Source organism: Pongo pygmaeus, chromosome 20, assembly GCF_028885625.2.
Source record: "Pongo pygmaeus isolate AG05252 chromosome 20, NHGRI_mPonPyg2-v2.0_pri, whole genome shotgun sequence".
NCBI classification, from domain to species: Eukaryota; Metazoa; Chordata; class Mammalia; order Primates; family Hominidae; genus Pongo; species Pongo pygmaeus.
Genome location: NC_072393.2, coordinates 39,538,703 through 39,560,773, shown reverse-complemented (window position 1 = coordinate 39,560,773; position 22,071 = coordinate 39,538,703). Strand labels below are relative to the sequence as shown.

General features: G+C 45.8%; 1 protein-coding gene across 15 annotated transcripts in view; it reads right to left on the bottom strand.

Annotated features, from left to right (window-relative positions):
- GARRE1 (granule associated Rac and RHOG effector 1) overlaps positions 1-22,071 on the bottom strand; it is a 101,277-nt gene that overhangs the window by 12,870 nt on the left and 66,336 nt on the right. For all 15 annotated transcript variants that reach the window (XM_063658462.1, XM_063658467.1, XM_063658464.1 and 12 more), the window contains 7 exons: positions 15,096-15,236; positions 14,790-14,885; positions 14,505-14,666; positions 12,319-12,477; positions 8,880-8,977; positions 2,706-2,831; positions 227-1,260 (listed from right to left, as the gene is read on the bottom strand). In XM_063658462.1, the coding sequence (XP_063514532.1) occupies positions 227-1,260; positions 2,706-2,831; positions 8,880-8,977; positions 12,319-12,477; positions 14,505-14,666; positions 14,790-14,885; positions 15,096-15,236 (1,816 nt within the window). The remainder of the gene's footprint in view (positions 1-226; positions 1,261-2,705; positions 2,832-8,879; positions 8,978-12,318; positions 12,478-14,504; positions 14,667-14,789; positions 14,886-15,095; positions 15,237-22,071) is intronic.

The window sequence follows — 22,071 nt, the reverse complement described above, 5'->3', positions numbered from 1 at the left end:
CTACAAAGTAAGAAAAATAGTCTACTCATGTTCTCAGCCCCTTTCTCACCACTGTTTCCCATCTTGCTAGATCTGCCCCATACTTGCCTCCACAGTGAGAAAGGGTCGTAAAGGGGGTTAAGTGATTTCACCTTCACAAGTAAGGCTGCAGCAGACAGGCCCTGGGAAGACCTCAGCAGTTGCGTTTGCTGTTGACACTGGGCAAGGGATGGGAGGCCTCACATACCTGCAGGATCGAAAGGCAGAATCTCTCCCAGCATTCCAAAGACTCCATCACTTTGGTCACGGTTTGGCCAGGTGTTATTTCTAGGTCCCTGCGGCTTCTGTCCCAGAACCTCTGACATCACGTTATCCATATAGCTGCTCACCAGACCCAAGCTGTACAAGTCAGAACTGAGATCAGATATGCCAGGCCACTGACCAAGAGGAGATAGACCTGCTCCAACAGTCTGCGCTGGCTGCTGGGATGAGCCATGTACCCATTTCCCAGGTGCCCGAGGCTGGGGCGGGGGCTGCTGCGGTCCAATGGGCTGGAGTAGGTGTTGGTAGTATTGGACTTGAGGTTGTTGCTGCTTTGGGGACTGCTGCTGAGGTGCCAGTCCCGGCTGGGGTGTCAGAGGTGTGTGTGCCCCAGCCTGGGGTGCCCGTGGTGGAGGAGGCATGGGCAGTGACGGCTGCTGTGGCTGCATGGCTCCTGCCTTCTGCTCAGTCACCATGGCTGTGGCAGCAGAATTACGCCTTGTCACCAACGGAGAGCCCTGATGTGACTGGCCCATGTTAAAGCCCGAGAGAAAATCTATCACCTCTTGCATTTCCTGATCAGTTGGTAAGTTCATACCCTTCTCATCCTTGCCATCATCTCCATGCAGGAAGTTCTCACGCCTCTCCATGAGAAAGCCATTGGCCACTGTATTACTGGAATTCTGAGCTGACTGTGAAGGGTCTGTAGTCCTGGGGAAATTACCAATGTTCAAAATGCTTTGTAACCTTGTATCAATATTGCCAGGCATTTTGGCCTTCTCTTCGGAACATCCAGCTATGAAGATGTTTTTGGAAGGGGTATTTTGGATGGAATAATTTGTGCTGCTGCTGGAGCTGGTACATGAAGCTTTCTTGGTGAACCGGGATGTCAGTTTGGAGAATGTCTTCTGCAGGCCACCTGAAGATTTGTTTCCATTTCCAGAAGGCAGGTCAGCCTGGTTGCCAAAATCACAGATCTCCCTTTGCAGCTGGATCTGTATGCAGGGTAAAGCTTGCTCCCTATTTAAACAGAAATTTGTTTAAAAAAAAAAAAAAAGACAAATATGTAAAATAATAAAATGGACCTCTTTGTATTTAAGAATGGCGTTGAGGCAAGAAAAACCTCTCTGGTTGGTATCGGGTTCACTTATTTTATAGATAAATGAACACCCAGGGGTTTGGAGAGTATGAAATCTACAGTGTCTAACGCAGGACTGGAAGTTCTGCTAGGATTCTGGCCTGAGGAGTGTGATTCAGTGAAATCCTCTAATGGTGGCACAGGAGGGGAAAGCATGGCTAGATGTGGGGATGCAATTTGCAGAAGCTAGATTTGTGCCTGGAGGACAGGGGCTACAGCCACGCAAATACAGCAGAGGGACAATGGACAAGCCCACAAAGCAGAGGGAGGTGGTGGGGGGATGCAGGGATACTATGCACCAATGTTGTCCCAACAGATGGCTGTGACTCTCAAAGTTTCCTGAGCACATTTTTCCCATACTAAAATGGAGCCCTAAAGAGCGAAAGGGCATGGGGCAGGAGCTGAGGCAGGTGAAGGCTGTGTGGCCCTGGAACAGTCAGTTCACTATTCTGGCCTTTGTGTACTCATGAGTTAAGAAAGGGAGAAGAGGTTGGGCATGGTTGCTCACGCCTGTAATCCCAGCACTTTGGGAGGCGGAGGCAGGCACTTGAGGTCAGGAGTTTGATACCAGCCTGGCCAACACGGCGAAACCCCATCTTCATGAAAAATACAAAAATTAGCTGGCGTCGTGGCGCACACCTGTAATCCCAGCTACTCGGAAGGCTGAGGTGGGAGGATGACTTGAGCCCAGGAGCCGGGGGATGGATAGCATGGATGGATAGCAATATTGCAGTGAGCTGAGATTGTACCACTACACTCCAGCCTGGCTGGGCAACAGAGCCAGATCCTACAAAGACAAGATGACAAGACCAAAGACAAAGACCAAGACAGAAAAGGAAAAAAAGAAAAGAAAAGAAAAGGGAGAGGGGCCGTGGCTAGATGTTTAAGGCCCCTACCAGATGTATACACATTTCTCAAATTCAACCTGAGAGAACTGATTGAAAAAGAAAAAAAATTCTAAAAGACATAAGTAAATTTTCTAAACATTTCTCTGTTCTTAATTCATAAGGAGAATATGAGTTGAGTTAAAAGTCCTCTTGATGGACTTCCTCTCAAATGACAAAATAAAGGAAGGCAAAAAAGTTAGCAAATAGGGGAATCTGGGTACAGGGCATGGAGCAGTTCTTTGTATTATTCTTGCCACTTTGCTGCAGGTTTTAAATTATTCTGAAAATAAAAGTTACTAAAAAGTCCTTATTGCCTTATTTACAATACCATATACTATCAATGACACAAGCACACATGAAATTGTGCATAGTCACACTGTCCCTCGGTATGCATCTAATGCAAACCACAGACAACTCAAGTGACCCACACAGACACCAACCTTCCAGCCCTCCAGCGGTTTAGGTCCAGCACGGCTGTGTAGAGCACGTCCACCAGACCCAGGGTTTTCTCAGGATCAAGGCTTCTCTGCAGCAGGGACATGGTGGCAGGGTCTTCTTTCAGGCACCTAGGCACAGATTAGGCTGCATTAGTCTTGGCTGCACTTCTCTGCAAAGGTGTTTCAAGCAGGTCTCAGAAAAGGCTACAACTTTTATGTACTTCTGGCACCCAACAAAAATTCAGTAACTGTAAGAACATGGAGAGAACAACAGGGCTGACCCTGGAACTCACTGCCCCACAAGAGGAGGAGGAAGCAAAAGGGTCTGAGGTCTCGTGATATCAGAATATATATTTGGTCTCTGCCTCCAGTTCCTGATACAGAGCTCCTAAAACCCTTGAGATTTCCTGAGTGATAGTGTCTTTTGTTCTAATAAGATGACTTGCTTATATGATGAAGCCTCCATAAAAATCATCAGACCATCGGGTTCTGAGAGCTTCCACGCTGGTGAACACACTAAGGTGCTGGGCACAGGGCACAGGTGGCAAGGGCATGGAGGCTTGGAGCCCCATCCCAAACACTTCACGCTATGCACCTCTTCACCTGGCTATTAATCTGTATCTGCTATAATATCCTTTATAATAAACCATAAATATAATTAAATGTTTTACTGAGTTCTGCGAGCCATTATAGCAAAATACCAAACCTGGAGGTTTTGGGAACCCCCAACTTATAGCCGACTGATTAGAAGTCAGGTGACAACCTGGGACTTGTGGATGGCATCTGAAGTGGGGAGTAGCCTTGTGGGGCTGAGCCCTTAACCTGTGCGGTCTGTGCTAGCTCAGACACTCTGATTCCTGCCGACTTCTCCAATAAGTAAACAACACAACTGTCTACCCCAAAACTTACACATCCTCTCTAGTTCCCTCACATCTTGCATGCAATCCATCAGTGAATCCTGACAGCTCTTCTTATAAAACACATCCAGAATCTAAGCACTTCTCGCCACCTTCTTTATGAACCCCCTGCTTCAGGAAACCACCACTCCTGGATCTCAGGACCAAGCTCTCACCTGGTCTCTTTTTCTCTACTCCTGTACCTCCAAAGCCCATCCTTCATACAGGGGCCAGAGTGAGCTTCCTGTAGTGCCAATCAGAGCACCTCACTCCCCTGCTTAAAACCCTTCAATGGCATCTCATCGTGACTGAAATAAAATCTAAACCCTCACCACAGCCCTCAAAGCCCTCTGTGCCCAGCCCTGAGGCCTTTTCTTCCTCCCTGGATGGGTTCGTCCACACCTCAGGACCTTTGTTCTTGCTGCTGCCTTTGCCCAAATTTCTCTTTCCTGAGATTTTGGTATGGCCAACTGCTTCTCATCATTTGGGTCTCCACTGTCCATTCAGGGTACCTACACCAAGAGCCCCCCAACCTTTTTTCGAGAGAGAGTCCCACTCTATCCTCAAGGCTGGAGTGCACTGGTGTGATCAAAGCTCACTGTTATCCTCGACCTCCTGGGCTCAAGCGATCTTCCCATGTCAGCCTCCCAAGTAGCTGGGACTACAGGTGTGTGCCACCGCACCCAGCTAATTTTTTAATTTTTTTTGTAGAGATGGGGTCTCACTATGTTGCCCAGGCTGGTCCTAAACTCCTGAGCTCAGGTGATCCTCCTGCCTCAGCCTCCCAAAGTGCTAGGACTACAGGTGTGAGCCACTTGGTCTGGCCAAGAGCCCTTTTCTGAGAGGGAAAACAGTCTGAGCAGCACAGGTCTACTAGGAAGATGATGTCTGCCAGATCCTGGGCACTTTGGGAGCTAAATGGTGAACTCAACACTTGCAAAGTCACTCAAGGAGGTAGCAGTACTCCCTAACATGACTTTGACTTGGGAAGAAATGTATCAGAGAATGAAATGAGAGCCAGCCAGGCTCAGAAGCCTGGAAAGGGTGAACAACAACGCAAGCTCTGCTAGTGCCCAGCTAGACCTTGGACTCCTCTGATAAATCTTGGCAGCTGAGCCTGCCCAAGGTTCAGTACACCCAATTCTCTCCATCTGGGATCACTGACAATCAGGACACATTTGCTCTTGTTCCCAAGCCAAGTCTGGTTGTGACTTGGCTTGTCACATGTTTGCCCACTAGGAGAGCATTTGTTGGCCATGTAGAAAAGAGTACTACAGCTCCTGGTGATAATAATTAATCTTTCTGAAAAATCAACAATCAACAAACTGGCATTTTAATTTTATTCATCAGCCTTGGGCTGATCAATAAAATGCCCTTAAGTGGCTAAACCCATTCTGTTGACAAATCACCAAGACTTGCCTAAAACCCTCTACCTGTTCTTAGATAAAAACCCAATTCCTTCAAGGGCCCTGCAAGTCTTGACATCTACAACTTCCCATTCTCATCACCACCTAGCACAACTCCTTCCATGCTGGGTCACTCCTGAGGCCTCTGCACTGGCATTCTTTCTGCCTGAAGTATGTTCCCCATCGGCTCTCTGCATGACAGGCTCCTCTCAAATCCAATGTCACATCCTCAGAGCCTCTTCCAGACTGACTCGTCTAAAAGTCTCCCCCGAATCTCTATCCCACTTATTCTCTATCATATAATGGCGCTCTCCTCTCATTTCCATCATACGCCTGCCTGTGTTTGAACTCATCTCTTATACTTAACAGCTGTCTCCCTCTTCTCTATTCTCAAGTTGGTTTAAGAGGGGCAGGGACCCTGTGTGTCTTGCTCGTAATTAAATTCCCAGAGCCCAGAACAGTGTCTGGTACACAATAAGTGTTCAGTAAATATTTGATGAAACAAAGCACGGATGGATAGCAATATCCTTTTTCTCCAGGTGGAGTAAAGCAATCATTTCTGTTTGTGTTCTTCCCAACTAGCACATACAGTATTTTGTAATTTGAAAAAAAAACAGAACTAAAATTTTGCAAAATTACCAAAAGCAGCCAGCAGAGGGCGCCTCTGCAAGGAATCACAGTCTACAAGGTGTTTTTTGTGGGGGTGCAATGAGTTACAAAGGAAATCAACCCCACAGGGAGAGTTTTCAAAACAAACCGAAGTGTTAGCCATTTTTGCACTGACTGTTTATATTCACCCAACTATCCAAAAGTTCAAACTGTTTTCTTCAAAATGAGAATTCTGATTAAGTTTTAACATTTTTCAATGACAGCCTGAACTGGAAAAATTTAAGAATTCAGGGCCAGGTGCGGTGGCTCACGCCTGTAATCCCAGCACTTTGGGAGGCCAAGGCGGGTAGATTATCCGAGGTCAGGAGTTTGAGACCAGCCTGGCCAACATAGTGAAACCCATCTCTACTAAAAACACAAAAATTATTAGCTGGGCATGCAGGCAGGTGCCTGTAATCCCAGCTACTCAGGAAGCTGAGGCAGGAAAATCATTTGAACCCAGGAGGCAGAGGTTGCAGTGAGCCGAGACAACACCATTGCACTCCAGCGTGGGCAACAAGAACGAAACTATCTCAAAAAAAAAAAAAAAAAAAGTCAGGAACACATTTCAGCAGAACACTGACTACGAAAGAAAAAAAAAGAATTTAGGAACACAGAAATCTTACAGAAAGTGAGCCTCTGGTTTACTGTTTGATAGAAATGAAAATATGTGTACAAATTACCATTAATTTCAGGACACAGTATGCCACCCTACAATTAACTTAAAATTTTAGGCCAGGTACAGTAGCTCACGGCTGCAATTCCAGCACTTTGGGAGGCCAAGGCAGGGGGATTGCTTGAGCCCAGGAGTCCCAGACCATCCTGGCCAATACAGTGAGACTCCATCTCTACAAAAAAACTTAAAAATTAGCCAGGCATGATGGCGCATGCCTGTACTCCCGCCTACTTGGGAGGCCACGGTGGGAGGATTGCTTGAGCCCAGGAGTTCAAGGCTACAGTAAGCCATGATCACACCACTGCACTCCAGTCTGGGTGACAGCATGAGATCTTGTCTCTACCAAAAAAAAAAATTTAATTAAAAAAAAGAACTTTTTGGTGGCAGAGTACTTATAGAAGGGAGGTTTTAGGACACAAAGTGAACTGCCAACATTTACTTAAATATATTCATAGACTCTAAACACTTTTGACAGAATCTACTATTATACGCTTACATTTCAAGAACAAATGAACCGGGCGTGGTGAATCACGCCTGTAATCCTAGCACTTTGGGAGGCCGAAGCAGGTGGATCACCTGAGGTCAGGAGTTCAAGACCAGCCTGGCCAACATGGCAAAACTCCGTCTCTACTAAAGTACAAAAATTAGCCAGGTGTGGTGGCGTGCGCCTGTAATCCCAGCTACCCAGGAAGCTGAGGCAGAAGAATCACTGGAACCCAGGCGGAAGAGGCTCCAGTGAGCCGTGATTGAGCCACTGCACTCCAGCCTGGGGGACAGACCGAGATTCTGTCTCGAAAAAAAAAAAAAGAACAAATGGTTTAAATACAACTTGTATGCCTTACCCAACTACCATTTTAGTCCACACAGGCACCAACAGCACCTCTTTGTTCCTTAGTATCTCTGCCTACTTAAATGATTTAAATATTTTCTCTTATAGCTAAATATTCATGCAGATTACCATTTTAATAGCAAATACCTTCCAATATATGCTTAGTTTTTCCTGTTTATTAATAAACCTATGATACTCATCCTTATAGCTGAATGTGAATACATATCACAAAGATAAATTTCTAGAGGTGAAACTGTGGAATTGTTGAAGTCATATCCCTTATTTTAGGCTTCTAATATACTAAACTACCCTCCAGAAAGGTTGTATTTGTTCTCTACTCAACAACCTCTTTGCCTATTTCACAGTCTGGCTCAAACTAGTATTGTCACTATATTTAGTATTGTTATTCTAAAACAATTTAACAATATTCTGGGCAAAATGACATCATACGGTTTTTTTTTTTTTTTTTTTTTTTTTGGAGACAGAGTCTTGCTCTGTCACCCAGGCTGGAATGCAGTGGCACAATCTCGGCTCACTGCAACCTCTGTCTCCCAGGCTCAAGCGGTTCTCCTGCCTCAAGCTGGGATTACAGGCGCACGCCACCACACCCAGCTAATTTTTGTATTTTTAGTAGAGACAGGGTTTCACCATGTTGGCCAGGCTGGTCTCGAACTCCTGACCTCAAGTGATCTGCCCGCCTCGGCCTTCCAAAGTGCTGGAATTACAGGTGTGAGCCACCCTACCTGGCCCCATATGGTTTCTTTACTTTGTCTCTGATTATTAGGTGAAGTTATACATTTTCTTTTTTCTTTTTTTTTTTAAGATAGTTTTGCTCTATCACCCAGGCTGGAGTGCAGTAGTGCAATCTCAGCTCACTGCAACCTCCGCCTCCCGGGTTCAAGCGATTCTTGTGCCTCAGCTTCCAGATTAGCTGGGATTACAGGCGCCTGCCACCATGCCTGGATAATTTTTGTATTTTTAGTAGAGATGGGGTTTCACCACATCAGGCAGGCTGGTCTCAAACTCCTGACCTCAGGCAATCTGCCCGCCTTGGCCTCCCAAAGTGCTAGGATTACAGGTGTGAGTCACCGTACCTGGCCATTACATTTTCTTAATCTATTTGTTGATCATATGTCTTCTTTTCTGACTTAGCTATTCATGTCTCTTGCCTATTTTCTTCTGATTTGTAGGAGCTTTTTTTTAAAAAAAAAAATAAATTAAGAATAATCTTTTATCTATTGTAAGTGTTACAAATATAATATCTAAAAATGACTGTTTGTCCCAAGATTTGTAAAGACACTGGGTGTGTCACAACATGAGCTCAAGATCATCAGGATTGTAGCTGGAACAGAGGAGAAGGAATTCTATGTTCTCTACTCGGCTTTAGTGAACACTGGGTGACTTAGAGAAAATGATATACTATGTTTAAATGCTGTAGACTCAGTAACAAAGATAATACTGCTCATTATGATCCAAGAGTATATAACATTTTAGTTACATTATGGTCAATGAGACCATTTTTCAGACCTCTTGCCTTCCTCATCATAGACCAATAATCATGACACATGCCACAAACATACCACTGCTGCCCATAAACCTGCACATGCAGCAAGACTTGTTGCGTCAGCTAGCATGGGCATTGTTCAAAACAAGGCCATCATTTCAAAGATGTGCAAACGTCAGTCAGAGCTTAGGTTCCGGTGAAAGTAAGAGGCACGTTACCATGTGGATGGGACTTGAACCACGATTCTAGAGCCTTCTAAACTGATCTGGGGGGCATAGGCTTCTTTATTCTCAATCTGTGCTGTGTCAACCACCACCTAAGATTGAAAAAAAAAAAAAAAAACAAATAACAACAACAGCTTTCAGAGAGAAAACAAATCAGAATAAAATCCAATACATGAAATGACTCTCTAAGAACTATTCCCCTAGTAGCCTAGTTATGCCAAGGCCAGTCAGGGCCCCGTGAAGACAACAGCAAGTAGTAACAGATGACCAAAACTAAGAACATTTCAATAAACAGAAAACACATTCTGGGCATGGGATTAAATTGAACTGGCAAGCACCTCTAGCACTTTTTCCAAACTATAAATATGTTAATTAGGAATTAATTTGCGTCCTTTATCTTAGTATTTTTTACTTTATGCACTTAAAACAAGTAAAAGTGTCACTGAAAGTCAAACCAGGCTGGGTGCAGTGGCTCACACCTGTAATCCCAGCACTTTGGGAGGCTTTTAGGCAAGTGGATCGCTTGAGGTCAGGAGTTTGAGACCACCCTGGCCAACATGGTGAAACCCCGTCTCCACTAAAAATACAAAAAGTAGCCGGGCATGGTGGTCCTGCAGTCCAAGCTACTCAGGAGGCTGAGGCAGGAGAATCGCTTGAACCCGGGAGGCAGAGGTTGCAGTGAGCCGAGATTGTGCCACTGCACTCCAGCCTCAGCAACAGACCAAGACTCCATCTCCAAAAAAAAAAAAAAAAAAAAGTCAAACCAATGCTTCAGATAAGCCCATTTGTCATGACACGCCCAGAAGTGGATGAAACTTTTTTAAAGATTATTTTATCCTCAACCATCAATAAAAACTGAATTACTTCAGGACAGAGGAAGAACTAACCCTTCTTTGAATGATTTCCTCTTATTTCCAGGAAGAGTCTTTAATACAGATAGGTGATAAGAGTATCCTATGTAATCTAGAGTTTGACAAAGTGATGAATATATTTTCAAATAACTAAAAGAATGTTTTAAAAAATCATAAAATATTTTAAAACCAAATCTGTAATATTTCAGAAGGGGTACAACTGTACAAAGCTGTGTATCATACTCCAAATTCAGCTTCTAATGGAGCCAGCTTTCACTGGTTTACAGAGTTCCCATAGTTGATCTGCAATGACCTTTGGAAAAAACTTCCTGTCAAAGGAATAGCCATTGTTGGACCACACAGGTGTTTCCTCTCTCCTCCCATCCCCAGAACCATAACCTAAAGTCACACAGAAATGCGTCCTGCAATCAAGACGCAAGGAACTAGGAAGAAGTTTCTGCTCTCTGAATAACATGGAACTTTTTTTTTTTTTAATCTACAGTGTTTTCTCAAAACAGCCTTTGTGCCTTTCGGCCTTATTTTGCATACTCCTTTCAGGGGAACTCATTGGCATGGTCCTTGCAGTTTCAGCTAAATGGTCTCTGGGAATATGGATCGCTATCCTAAAGCCAACGGGCTCTTCCATGCTTCAGCAAGGCATCTCTGGTTTACTACTTCTTTTGGAGGTCCCTATACTGAGGAAAAGATCCCAAAGGAAATGTAACTCATTACTGTGAACAGGCCCTCATCTGAGCCTCCACAAGACAGCCCCACTGTGAGCTGGGCCACCTGAGCCCTGACCCGCTTGAAACAAAACGACAATATACCCTCAATAGCTCTTTTTGTGAATAAAGTAGGAATCAGACTAAAAAACAAGTTCTTTAATTTTCTTAATCTCTAATTAGGTCCTTCCAACCTCTGAATGAAATGCCATATCTTTTTTTTTTTTAAGACTGGATCTCACTCTATGACCCAGGCTGGGGTGCAGTGGCGCAATCTCGGCTCACTGCAACCTCTGACTCCTGGGTTCATGCGATTCTCGTGCTTCAGCCTCTCGAGTAGCTGGGACTACAGGTGCCCGCCACCACGCCTGGATAATTTTTGTATTTTTAGAGACGAGGTTTCGCCATGTTGGTCAGGCTGGTCTTGAACTCCTGACCTCAGGTGATCTGCCTGCCTTGGCCTCCCAAAGTGTTGGGATTACAGGTGTGAGCCACCACGCCCTGCCACCATATGTTTTTGAAAAGTAGTCATTTACTAGAAAGGGAGATCAAATACATAAGATTCTATGAGTCAGTGGTGCAAACAAAAAGCTAAATGGTGATTTCAGATGTTGATCTCCTGACCCACCCAACTCTGGCCAAAGTTTTTTTTTTCTCTGAAAGATGAAATGAACAAATCATTATTTTTTAGTTGATGTTACTTTATTGCTAAGAAGGAGATAAATAGCACTGGTATACAGTGACTGGATGGGGGTACTACTTATACCACTGTGGTCAAGGGAGGCCTCTTGGAGGAGGTGATTTTGGAGCTGACACCAAGAAGATAAGGAGTGACCTACATGATAATCAGAGAGAAGAGTATTGTCAGATAAAAGGGGTATCAAGAGCACAGGCCTGGGACAGGAAGAAGCATGGGATGTTTGAGCAACAGACATCCAATGTAGCTCCAGAAGAGGGACTAGGTCAAGGGGCCCTGTCAACTTGTTACTAATGTAATGTTTTCTTCTTTTTTTAAGGGCCGGGTGTGGTGGCTCATGCCTGTAATTCCAGCACTTTGGGATGCCTAAGCGGGCAGATCATGAGGTCAGGAGTTCGAGTCCAGCCTGGCCAACACAATGAAACCCCGTCTCTACTAAAAAATACAAAAATTAGCCAGGCATGGTGGTGCGTGCCTGTAGTCCCAGCTACTCGGGAGGCTGAGGGAGGAGAATCGCTTGAACCTGGGAGGCAGAGGTTGTGGTGAGCCAAGATCACGCCACTGCACTCCAGCCTGTGCAACACAGCAAGACGCCATCTCAAAAAAAAAAAAAAAAAAATTAGCCGGGTGTGGTGGTGGGTGCCTACAATCTCAGCTACTTGGGAGGCTGAGGCAGGAGAATCACTTGAACCCAGGAGGCGGCGAGTTGAGATCACGCCACTGCACTGCAGCCTGGGCGACAGAGCAAAAGTCTGTCACACACACACACACACACACACACAAAAAAGAGGCAGGGTCTCACTATGTTGCCCAGGGTGATTTCAAACTCCTAGACTTAAGCAATCCTCCTGCCAAAGTGCTGGACTACAGGCATGAGCCATGGGGCCCAGACTGTAATGGTTTTCTTAAAATGAGCAAAGCCCATAGCATCATTTTGTAACTAGGTTCCCTGCAAATATATATTATCAATCTGATTTTTCTTTTTAAAGAGATTTTTAAATGCTGCTCTTCCTTTACCTTGTCTACCTGCCTGGTCTAAATTCCACAGCACCAAATAACTTTTTAAATTATTCAATATTTTCACACATGTGTCTGCACCACATCCTCACATGCTTGAAACATCTTGGTATTCTACCTATCATCCACCACCCGCGCTCACTCACCAGTCCAGCCTGGCCAAACAGCAGCTGCACCGCCGTCTTGCAGGCACCTCGCCATGTGGAAGGGCAAACCTGGTTCAGCACTTCAGTCACAGGAAAATCATCCCTGGATGTGATTCCATTATAGCAGCCCACCTCCTTCATCAGCTGTAACATTGTATGCTATAGATTGATAAGAAGAGAGTTCACACCTCAAGACAAAGCCATGCAAGGTTCTAAAATTTGTAAAACTGCATTTACACAATCATCCTCAAGAGAAGAGCATTTTATTTATATATTTTTTGAGACAGGGTCTCACTCTATCGTCCAGGCTGCAGTCCAGTGGCATGAACATGGCTCACTGCAGCCTCGACCCCTCAGGCTTATGTGATTCTCCTGCTTCAAGCCTCCCCAGTAGCTAGGACCACACAGGTAGGTGCACACCACCACACTCAGCTAATTTTTAAATTTTTTGTAGAAGTGGAGTCTTGCTATGTTGCCCAGGCTAGTCTTGAACTCCTGGGTGAAGAGCAATTTTTTTTTTCTTTTTTGAGATGGAGCCTTGCTCTGTTGCCTAGGCTGGAGTGCATTGGCACAATCTCAGCTCACTGCAACCTCCACCTCCTGGGTTCAAGCAATTCTTCTGCCTCAGCCTCCTGAGTAGCTAGGATTATAGGTGCCTGCCACTACACCCAGCTAATTTTTGTATTTTTAGTAGAGATGCAGTTTTGCCATGTTGCCCAGGCTGGTCTTGAACGCCTGACCTCAGGTGATCTGCCCACCTTGGCCTCCCAAAGTGCTGGGATTACAGGCATGAGCCACCACGCCTGGCTCAAGAAGAGCATTTTAAAAACACCCTAATTATGTCATTTTAATCTCCTTAGTAATTATCATCAATCACTCTTAAAGATTTTCTCAGCCCCATAGAGGGAATGACTAGATATGGATACATATGCAATAATATACACAGGTATTTCTATACCAGCACAAAATTATTTAGCAATCTACTGATGTGAACTGGTTGAGGAATTTTGAAATTCTGAATCCCTCTAAATAGGGAAATAAAATCATCTGATGCAAGTAAATACCAATTAAAATCTCAATTTTATTTTGGATGACCAAGTAGTCAGGTATTCAGGCTCTGGAAACAGATTACATAAGCTGAAATTTCAGCTCTTCTACTTTCTAGCTGTGTGACCTTGGGTATCAGTTCCCATGTGGCAGGTGGGCCAAAGGGCAGCACCCCCACCTCATGGGTGAGCATTAAGTGAGACAATGATGTGGAGCACCTGGCACAATGACTGGAACACATGATGTTCCACAAATAATCGTTATCACTGCAGCATTATGACAACATCTCTCTTCTTATTTAATTCATACAAGTCCACTGAGAGACATTAATCATAAACAATATCTTATAGTCTACTTTCAAACCTTTTCTGTTAAACATCTGAATAAAATTATGAATAAAACTTTCTTGGCCCAGGTCGGTGGCTCATGCCTGTAATCCCAGGACTTTGGTAGGCCAAGTAGGGTGGATCAGCTGAGGTCAGGAGTTCGAGACCATCCTGGCCAACACAGTGAAACCCCGTCTCTACTAAAAATACAAAAATTAGCCAGGCTTGGTGGCACATGCTTGTAGTCCTAGCTACTTGGGAGGGTGAGGCAGGAGGATTGCTTGAACCTAGGAGGTGAAGGTTGCAGTGAGCTGAGATAGATCACACCACTGTACTCTAGCCTGGACGAGAGAGTAAAACTCTGTCTCAAAAAAACAAAACAAAACAAAACAAAAACTTGCTTGGCAAATGTCTGATTAAAGTCTCTGTAGGTCTGTTTTTCAATTTTTTTTTTTTTTTTTAAGACAGAGTTTTGCTCTTGTCGCCCAGGTTGGAGTGCAATGGCGCAATCTCAGCTCACTGCAATCTCCACCTCATGGGTTCAAGCAATTCTCCAGCCTCAGCCTCCCGAATAGCTGGGACTACAGGTGCACGCTACCGTACCCAGCTGATTTTTGTATTTTTAGCAGAAACGGGGTTTCACCATGTTGATCAGGCTGGTCTCAAACTCCTGACCTCAGGTGATCCGCCCGCCTCCCAAAGTGCTAGGATTACAGGCGTGAGCCACCACGCCCGGCCCCAAGCCTTTACATTTCTCTTAAGAACTCTATTATCAAGTTCACACTCAGTTGCTGGAACCCCATGGAAAGCTACCGTCTTAAGTTTCAGATTGTCGGCGGCCGACTCATTAAAGGAGACGCCCTTCAGGAAGTGCGATCCTATCTGCACAGGGACGGTGGGGAGCTCACACTGCATGGGCTGCGGGGGTGTCTGCCTCCGCCCCGTCTGCTGAGCTTCCGCCTCACTGCAGCAGCCCTGGAAAAGGCACAGATGGAAAAGGAGAGGTGACCCATCGCTCATCTGTCAAAACACTTGGTTCACACTAGACTGCAGGAGCAGCGCCATAGGTCCCCAGAGCTTTAGGAAGGAAAAGTGTACCTGCAAACTTGCTTCAATCGCCTTTGGATTCAGGTGGAAGCCGGCTTTCATTGCATATTCACAGTGTCCTAAGCTTTCCAGAGCTATCTTATATGCCTGGAAATAAATTATTTTTAACAATCAAGATCGTAAAGCAAAGTATAAGGTGACAAAGTTCAATGGAAACAGTAATCTTAAATTTCTATAGCTATTAAAAGGCCAATTACTAACTCTATAACCCTTTCTAATTGATTCAACATCACAACTTTAACTCCCTCCCTTGTTTCTATCCCGTGGAAATCAGTATGTCAGTTCTGAAAAACTTACTTGCAAAGCACTGTCGATTTTTATGTTCAGTTCTTTTAGCTGGTGCTCAGGAATTGCTGCACTTTGAGAACAAAAGAGTTGTTGAACTTCAATTCCTGCCAGGCAACCATCACAGCCTCTTTCTCTTAGCCTAGATGTCGCCTGTAACATATATAGTAACTGATAGGTAAAAGAGGGTGGTACAGTTCTAGCAACATTAGACCAACAATAACAACCAGAAAAACCCCCTCAAGAAAAATGCAGCAATAAACCATCTAAACAAATAAACTAGAAGTTCTAGATTGTTTGTATTGCAAAATGAGCAGCCCAAATTTTGAAAGCCTAATTAACCATCCTGAAGAGAAAGGAAATTTCCCTTTTTTTTTAAATTTTATTATTTTATTTTATTTTGAGACAAGGTCTTACTCTGTCACCCAGGCTGGAGTGTAGTGGCGCTATCTCAGCTCACTGCAACCTCCGCCTCCTGAGTTCAAGCAATTCTCCTGCCTCAGCCTCCCGAGTAGCTGGGATTACAGGCACCCACCACTGCGCCTGGTTAAGTTTTGTATTTTTAGTAGAGACGGGGTTTCATGATGTTGGTCAGGCTGGTCTCGAATTCCTGACCTCAGGTGATCCACCCACCTCGGCCTCCCAAAGTGCTGGGATTACAGGCTTGAGCTACCGTGCCCGGCCGAAATCTCCCTTTATTTTAGGAACCCTGGAAAAAAGACTTACCTACTTGTTATTTTTTTTTTTAATATATATATATACACACACATATATACATATATATACACACATATATACATATATACATATATACACATATATATACACACACACATATATATGTGTGTGTATATATATACATATATATGTGTGTATATATTCAGACATTTTTAACCTTCTTGCTTTAAAAAGACAGGTTACCTAGAATATTGGTACTTGGAGTTTCCAGAATAAAAACAAAGGAAGAACATAGATGATTGGGCATTCCTATTCGGTGAAGTGAAAAGACCACATGAATACAGAACAGGAAAAATATACATTGGCATGTTAACAGAAAAACAGAGCTTTTGAAATCTGTACAGAAAAGTAAATATTTATTATTCAGCCACTACATATGTTTATGAAGAGTAGATAAGCAAGATAGAAAAGGAGAAACTAATCTCTGTCATTTTATGATTAAATGCAGAAAGTATATACATGGATTAGGACAAGAAGAGAATACAGAAAAATATATATTTGATTTATTAGATGGGATTCCAGATGAATTGTTTTTAGATTTCTATTTTTGTTGCAATTCTGTGAACCAAGTAACATTTTTTAGCAGTTAACTTTTGTTCTGCTGGGCCAGTGTAGGAGTTGTAATATTTACAAAACTTGCAGACTACAGGAAAATGACTAGCAGCTATAATGCCACAAAGTTCCAAAGCTTTGGTTTCACAAACTGTATGTAAACACCATTCCCTGAAGCCTAAGAGTCTCACAGTTTAAAATTGTTTGACTCTTTCTAAGAATCTTTCAGTCAAATATTTAGCTCACAAGGTGGTGTGTTAGGTGCATGCTGGAGCACAAAGCTGCTCCTTACCCTCCTGGAGCTGAGAGCCTCAGGGCCAAAAAGGTGAACAAAGAGAACACAGAATTATAAATGGAGAAAAAACACTGCGGGAAACAAACAGAAGACTATACCAGGGAGTGTCCTAGACACCCAGAAAGCAGCACTTAGGGTAAGAATTAGAGGAGAAGGTCGTGAATGGAACTGCATCTGTGTGGGGGGGGGGGTTGGGGTGTCAAGACCTACAGACGGGTCCGTGAAACAGGCCGAGGATCAAAGGTAACAAAGAAAGACACATCCAAGGAACTAGAGCCCAGTGAGCGAGGGCAGGGTGGCCACTGATAAGGCTGGCCATCAAGGCAGGAGCCAGACTAGGCAGGTCTAGGCAGGTCGTGCTGAAGGGTCCACATGCTACCCTAAGGAAATGAGAAACGACATCATCCAATTTTAAAACGAAGGCAAGCAAGACAGGGAGGGGAGAAGTAACGATTCCCTGAACGAGGGTAGTGATAAAGGACGTGGAAGAAGGGGACAGATCTGGGATAGGATTTTGGAGGTGGGAACTGCCGGGTTTTCTTAAGGATTGGACTGGGTGTAGACATGATGGAAATGCTGAAGGATAAATCTCAGGTTTCTCAAGTGAAGCCAGTGTGGGATGGCACCACTCACTAGCATAGAGAGGGTCTAGGGAGGAACAGGTGAGTGGAGAGAGGCTATGCCTGAGCCACCTGCGAGACCCCCGGTAGCAGCTGAGCTCAGGGGCCTGAAGCCCACAGGAAGTGGGCTGCTCACTGGTCACACACATTTGAGCCCCCTCCAAGGACACAGGTGGCTTTTTGAGTCCCAAGACTGGATGGAGAACCCCTAGGGAGAAGGGCAGCTAGAACTGAGCCTGCAGAAACTCACATTCAGAAGTTGTGTTGAGGAAGGAGAAGCCACTAAACTAGATGAAGAAATGATGACCCAAGAGGAAAGAAAGCTTGGTTCTTGGATGTCACAAGATGAGAGTATTTCCAGGGAAGAATATTCTCCACACTGCCGTGAGCTGCTGAAAGTTGTTGAAAGGGTTCCCTGGATTGGAAAACATGGAAGAAGGCACCAATGACCTTGATAAGAGAAGGCACGTTCTTGTATAGGAGTGGAAGCCAGATTTCAGCAAGCTGAATGACATTATGTACATAAAGTTTCAGACTGTGTAAAATAATACCTTATATATAGATACATTCATATATGGAAAAAATATTAAAATATGCACAAGAATCACAGGCTTCAAATTCAACAGAGATTATCTCTAGAGACAAAGGGATGAATAAGAAAGTGGAGAGCCTCCCCCTCCCCCTCCCCCTCCCTCCTTTCTTCGGTCTCCGTCTCCTTCTTTTTTCGGTCTCCCTCTGTTGCCGAAGCTGGACTGTACTGCCGTGATCTCGGCTCGCTGCAACCTCCCTGCCTCAGGTTCCTGTGACTCTCTTGCCTCGGCCTGCCGGGTGCCTGGGATTGCAGGCGCGCACCGCCACGCCTGAATGGTTTTTGTATTTTTGGTGGAGACGGGGTTTCGCCGTGTTGACTGGGCTGGTCTCCAGCTCCTGGCCTCGAGTGATCTGCCTGCCTCGGCCTCCCGAGGTGCTGGGATTGCAGTCTCGCTCACTCAGTGCTCAATGGTGCTCAGGCTGGAGTGCAGTGGCGTGATCTCCGCTCGCTGCAACCTCCACCTACCAGCCTCCTGCCTTGGCCTCTTAAAGTGCTAGGAGTGCAGCCTCTGCCCCGCCGCCACCCCGTCTAGGAGGTGGGGAGCGTCTCTGCCTGGCCGCCCATCGTCTGGGATGTAAGGAGCCCCTCTGCCTGGCCGCCCCATCTGGGAAGTGAGGAGCGCCTCTGCCCGGCCGCCATCCCGTATAGGAAGTGAGGAACGTCTCTGCCCGGCCGCCCATTGTCTGGGATGTGAGGAGCGCCTCTGCCCGGCTGCCCCGTCTGGGAAGTGAGGAGCGCCTCTGCCCAGTCGCCCAACGCCTGGGAAGTGAGGAGCGCCTCTGCCCGGCCGCCCCGTCTGAGAGGTGAGGAGCGCCTCTGCCCGGCCGCCACCCCGTCTGGGAGGAAGTGAGGAGCACCTCTGCCCGGCCGCCCCGTCTGGGAAGTGAGGAGCGCCTCTGCCCGGCCACCCCGTCTGGGAAGTGAGGAGTGCCTCTGCCTGGCCGCCACCCCGTCTGGGAGGAAGTGAGGAGCGCCTCTGCCTGGCTGCCCCATCTGGGAAGTGAGGAGCGCCTCTGCCCAGCCGCCACCCCATCTGGGAAGTGAGGAGTGCCTCTGCCTGGCCACCCCGTCTGAGAGGTGAGGAGCGCTTCTGCCTGGCCGCCCAGTCTGGGAGGTGAGGAGCACCTCTGCCTGGCTGCCACCCCGTCTGGGAGGAAGTGAGGAGCGCCTCTGCCCGGCCGCCCCGTCTGGGAAGTGAGGAGCGCCTCTGCCCGGCCGCCCCATCTGGGAAGTGAGGAGCGCCTCTGCCCGGCCGCCCTGTCTGGGAGGTGTACCCAACAGCTCCGAAGAGACAGCGACCATCGGGAGAGGGTCATGAGGACGATGGCGGTTTTGTTGAAAAGAAGGGGGGGAAGTGTGGGGAAAGGAAGGAGAGATCAGATTGTTGCTGTGTCTGTGTAGAAAGAGGTGGGCATAGGAGACTCCATTTTGTTCTGACTAGGAGAAATTCTTCTGCCTTGGGATGCTGTTGATCTATGGCCTGTCCCCCAGCCCCGTGCTCTCTGAAACATGTGCTGTGTCAACTCAGGGTTAAATGGATTAAGGGCGGTGCAAGATGTGCTTTGTTAAACAGATGCTTGAAGGCAGCATGCTCTTTAAGAGTCATCACCACTCCCTAATCTCAACTACCCAGGGGCACAAACACTGCAGAAGGCCGCAGGGACCTCTGCCTAGGAAAACCAGAGACCTTTGTCATGTGTTTATCTCCTGACCTTCTCTCCACTATTATCCTATGACCCTGCCATATCCCCCTCTCCGAGAAACACCCAAGAACGATCAATAAATACTTCATAAATAAAAAAATAAATAAATTAAAAAAATAATAAAATAAAAAAATAAAATAAAATACATCTCGACATTTCTAAAAAAAAAAAAAGAAAGAAAGTGGAGAGGTACAAAAGGGATTCAAGTTCAAGTGCATTTGCGGACCGGGTGCAGGAGCCTAGGTGCTTGGGACCGGCCTGGGAACATAGCAAGACCCTGTCTTTAAAAAAATAAATAAAAAGTAAAATAAAATAAATAATTAGCCAAGCATGGTGGTGCATGCCTATAGTCTGAGCTACTCAGGAGGACTGCTTGAGCCGAGGAGGTCAAGACTGCAGTAAGCTGTCACCACCGCACTCCAGCCTGGGCAACAGAGCAAGACCCAGTCTCAAAAAAAAAAAAGTGCACTGGTGATATTTTTCTGTTAAAAATATGTTAACAGGCATGAGCAAATATGGCAGGCAGCTAAAAGGAAGATACACTGATGGGTGTGAAATGTTCTGTGTGCCTGAAATACTTCAATAATAATTACTTTTTAGACTACTCTGAGTAAACTGCCTATGGGGTGTGCCAGAAGCAGTAAGAAGCCACAAGGTGCAGTAAAAATAAAATAGTAATTTTTTAGAATGAATAAAAGGTGAAAAAAAGGTAGACAACTACTCCAAGAAGTTGGCTGAGAAAAGAGCAGAGAAACAGGGCAGGGCAGAGTGGACTTTTCTGTGGGAAGCATCTTTGTGTACTGGTGGGAACAGGCTGAGGATGAGGGAGAGAAAACACTGGGTCGCACCACAGAAGCTGGGTCCTCGAGGATGGGGGCAAGGCAGGCACGGGGTAAGCCTGGACAGGAGGAGAGGGCACCTCCTCTGCTGTCATGAGGCAGGGGAAGGAAGAAAAGATGGTTGTGAAGAGGGGTGGCAGGGGTGGTGGTGGCTTGGCCACATGAGGAAGAAGGGCTGCCATCAGGGAGATTCTATTTTCTCAGTGTAGTGGGGGGTGGCATCACTGGCTGAAAGCAAAGGGAATGTAGAAAGGACAGAAAGGCCTGGACAGACTAAAATGGTGGCAAAAAAGGTCAAGGTGAAGAGGTCAAGAGAGAACTCGGAGGCCTCCTCCTGTGGGCTGGTCCTCAGCATGAGTTGTCTAGAAGATGGAGCAGGGACCAAGGCAGGTGTTAGGTTCACGTGTGTGAGCTGAACAGTCAGGAGGCTAGGGCCCAGCAGCCAGGAGGACACTGAGGGTTGTAAAGTCACATGACAAGGCAACAAGGCGCAGGTCTGGACCTCAGGGCCTAGCCATCTACAATAAAGCCAACAGGTCCCACCCCCACACAAAGCCTCCAATTAGCATTCCAGGGGCCTTTCTGATGAACAGAAAGAAAGCCCTAGGAAAGTCTTTAGCATGAAAGACAGACCAAAACATGCAAGTAAACAGGAAACAAGACCAAAACATGCAGGCAAACAGTGAAAATTAAAAAGAAATGACAACAATGCAGCAAATGGCATGAAATTGAAATAATAAAACTAGAGACTGGACAATATTAAGATGTGAAAAATCATGTCTTGAAAATTTTATTAAAGAAAATTTCCAAAACATAAAATGAAATACTAGGCCGGGCGCAGTGGCTCATGCTTGTAATCCCAGCACTTTGGGAGGCCAAGGCAGGCGGATCACGAGGTCAGGAGATGGAGGCCATCCTGGCTAACACGGTAAAACCCTGTCTCTGCTAAAAATACAAAAAATTAGCCAGGCGAGGTGGCAGGCGCCTGTAGTCCCAGCTACGCGGGAGGCTGAGGCAGGAGAATGGCGTGAAACCCGGGGGGCAGAGCCTGCAGCGAGCCAAGATCGCACTACTGCACTCCAGCCTGGGTGACAGCGAGACTCCGCCTCAAAAAAAAAAAAAATGAAATACTTTGCCAAGTTCATTATGGAATGATTTGAACTAGACATTATCTAATGAATCACTATATTGTTAACCATAAATTATCTTTTACTCTGTGTTTGCCTGCTGGGATAGTTTAAAAAAATTATCTTTTGGCCCAGGTGGTGACTCACACCTGGGAGGCAGAGGTTGCAGTGAGCCAAGACCACGCCATTATACTCCATCCTGGGCAACAAGGGCAAAACTCTGTCTCCCAAAAGAAATGTCACTGATTATAGGCAAAGTCTCCTTAAAACAGACTTTTACAGAGCTGTTTTTGATTGCCTTTTATTTAAGCTTAAATTCTTCTGGCTGTGGAAAAGGAATAGAGAATGCCACATCAGAGTGACTAGGAAAGCAACCCTGCACTAGGCTAGAATCCCCCCCCGGAGCGGCTCCCTGCAGCCCACCACTGAGTCATGAGGTTGTCACCATGAGAGGAGAATCGCACAAGTCCCCTCCACGTTATCCCTGATGGCCATGCCATACCATCCCACACCACTGCGCTC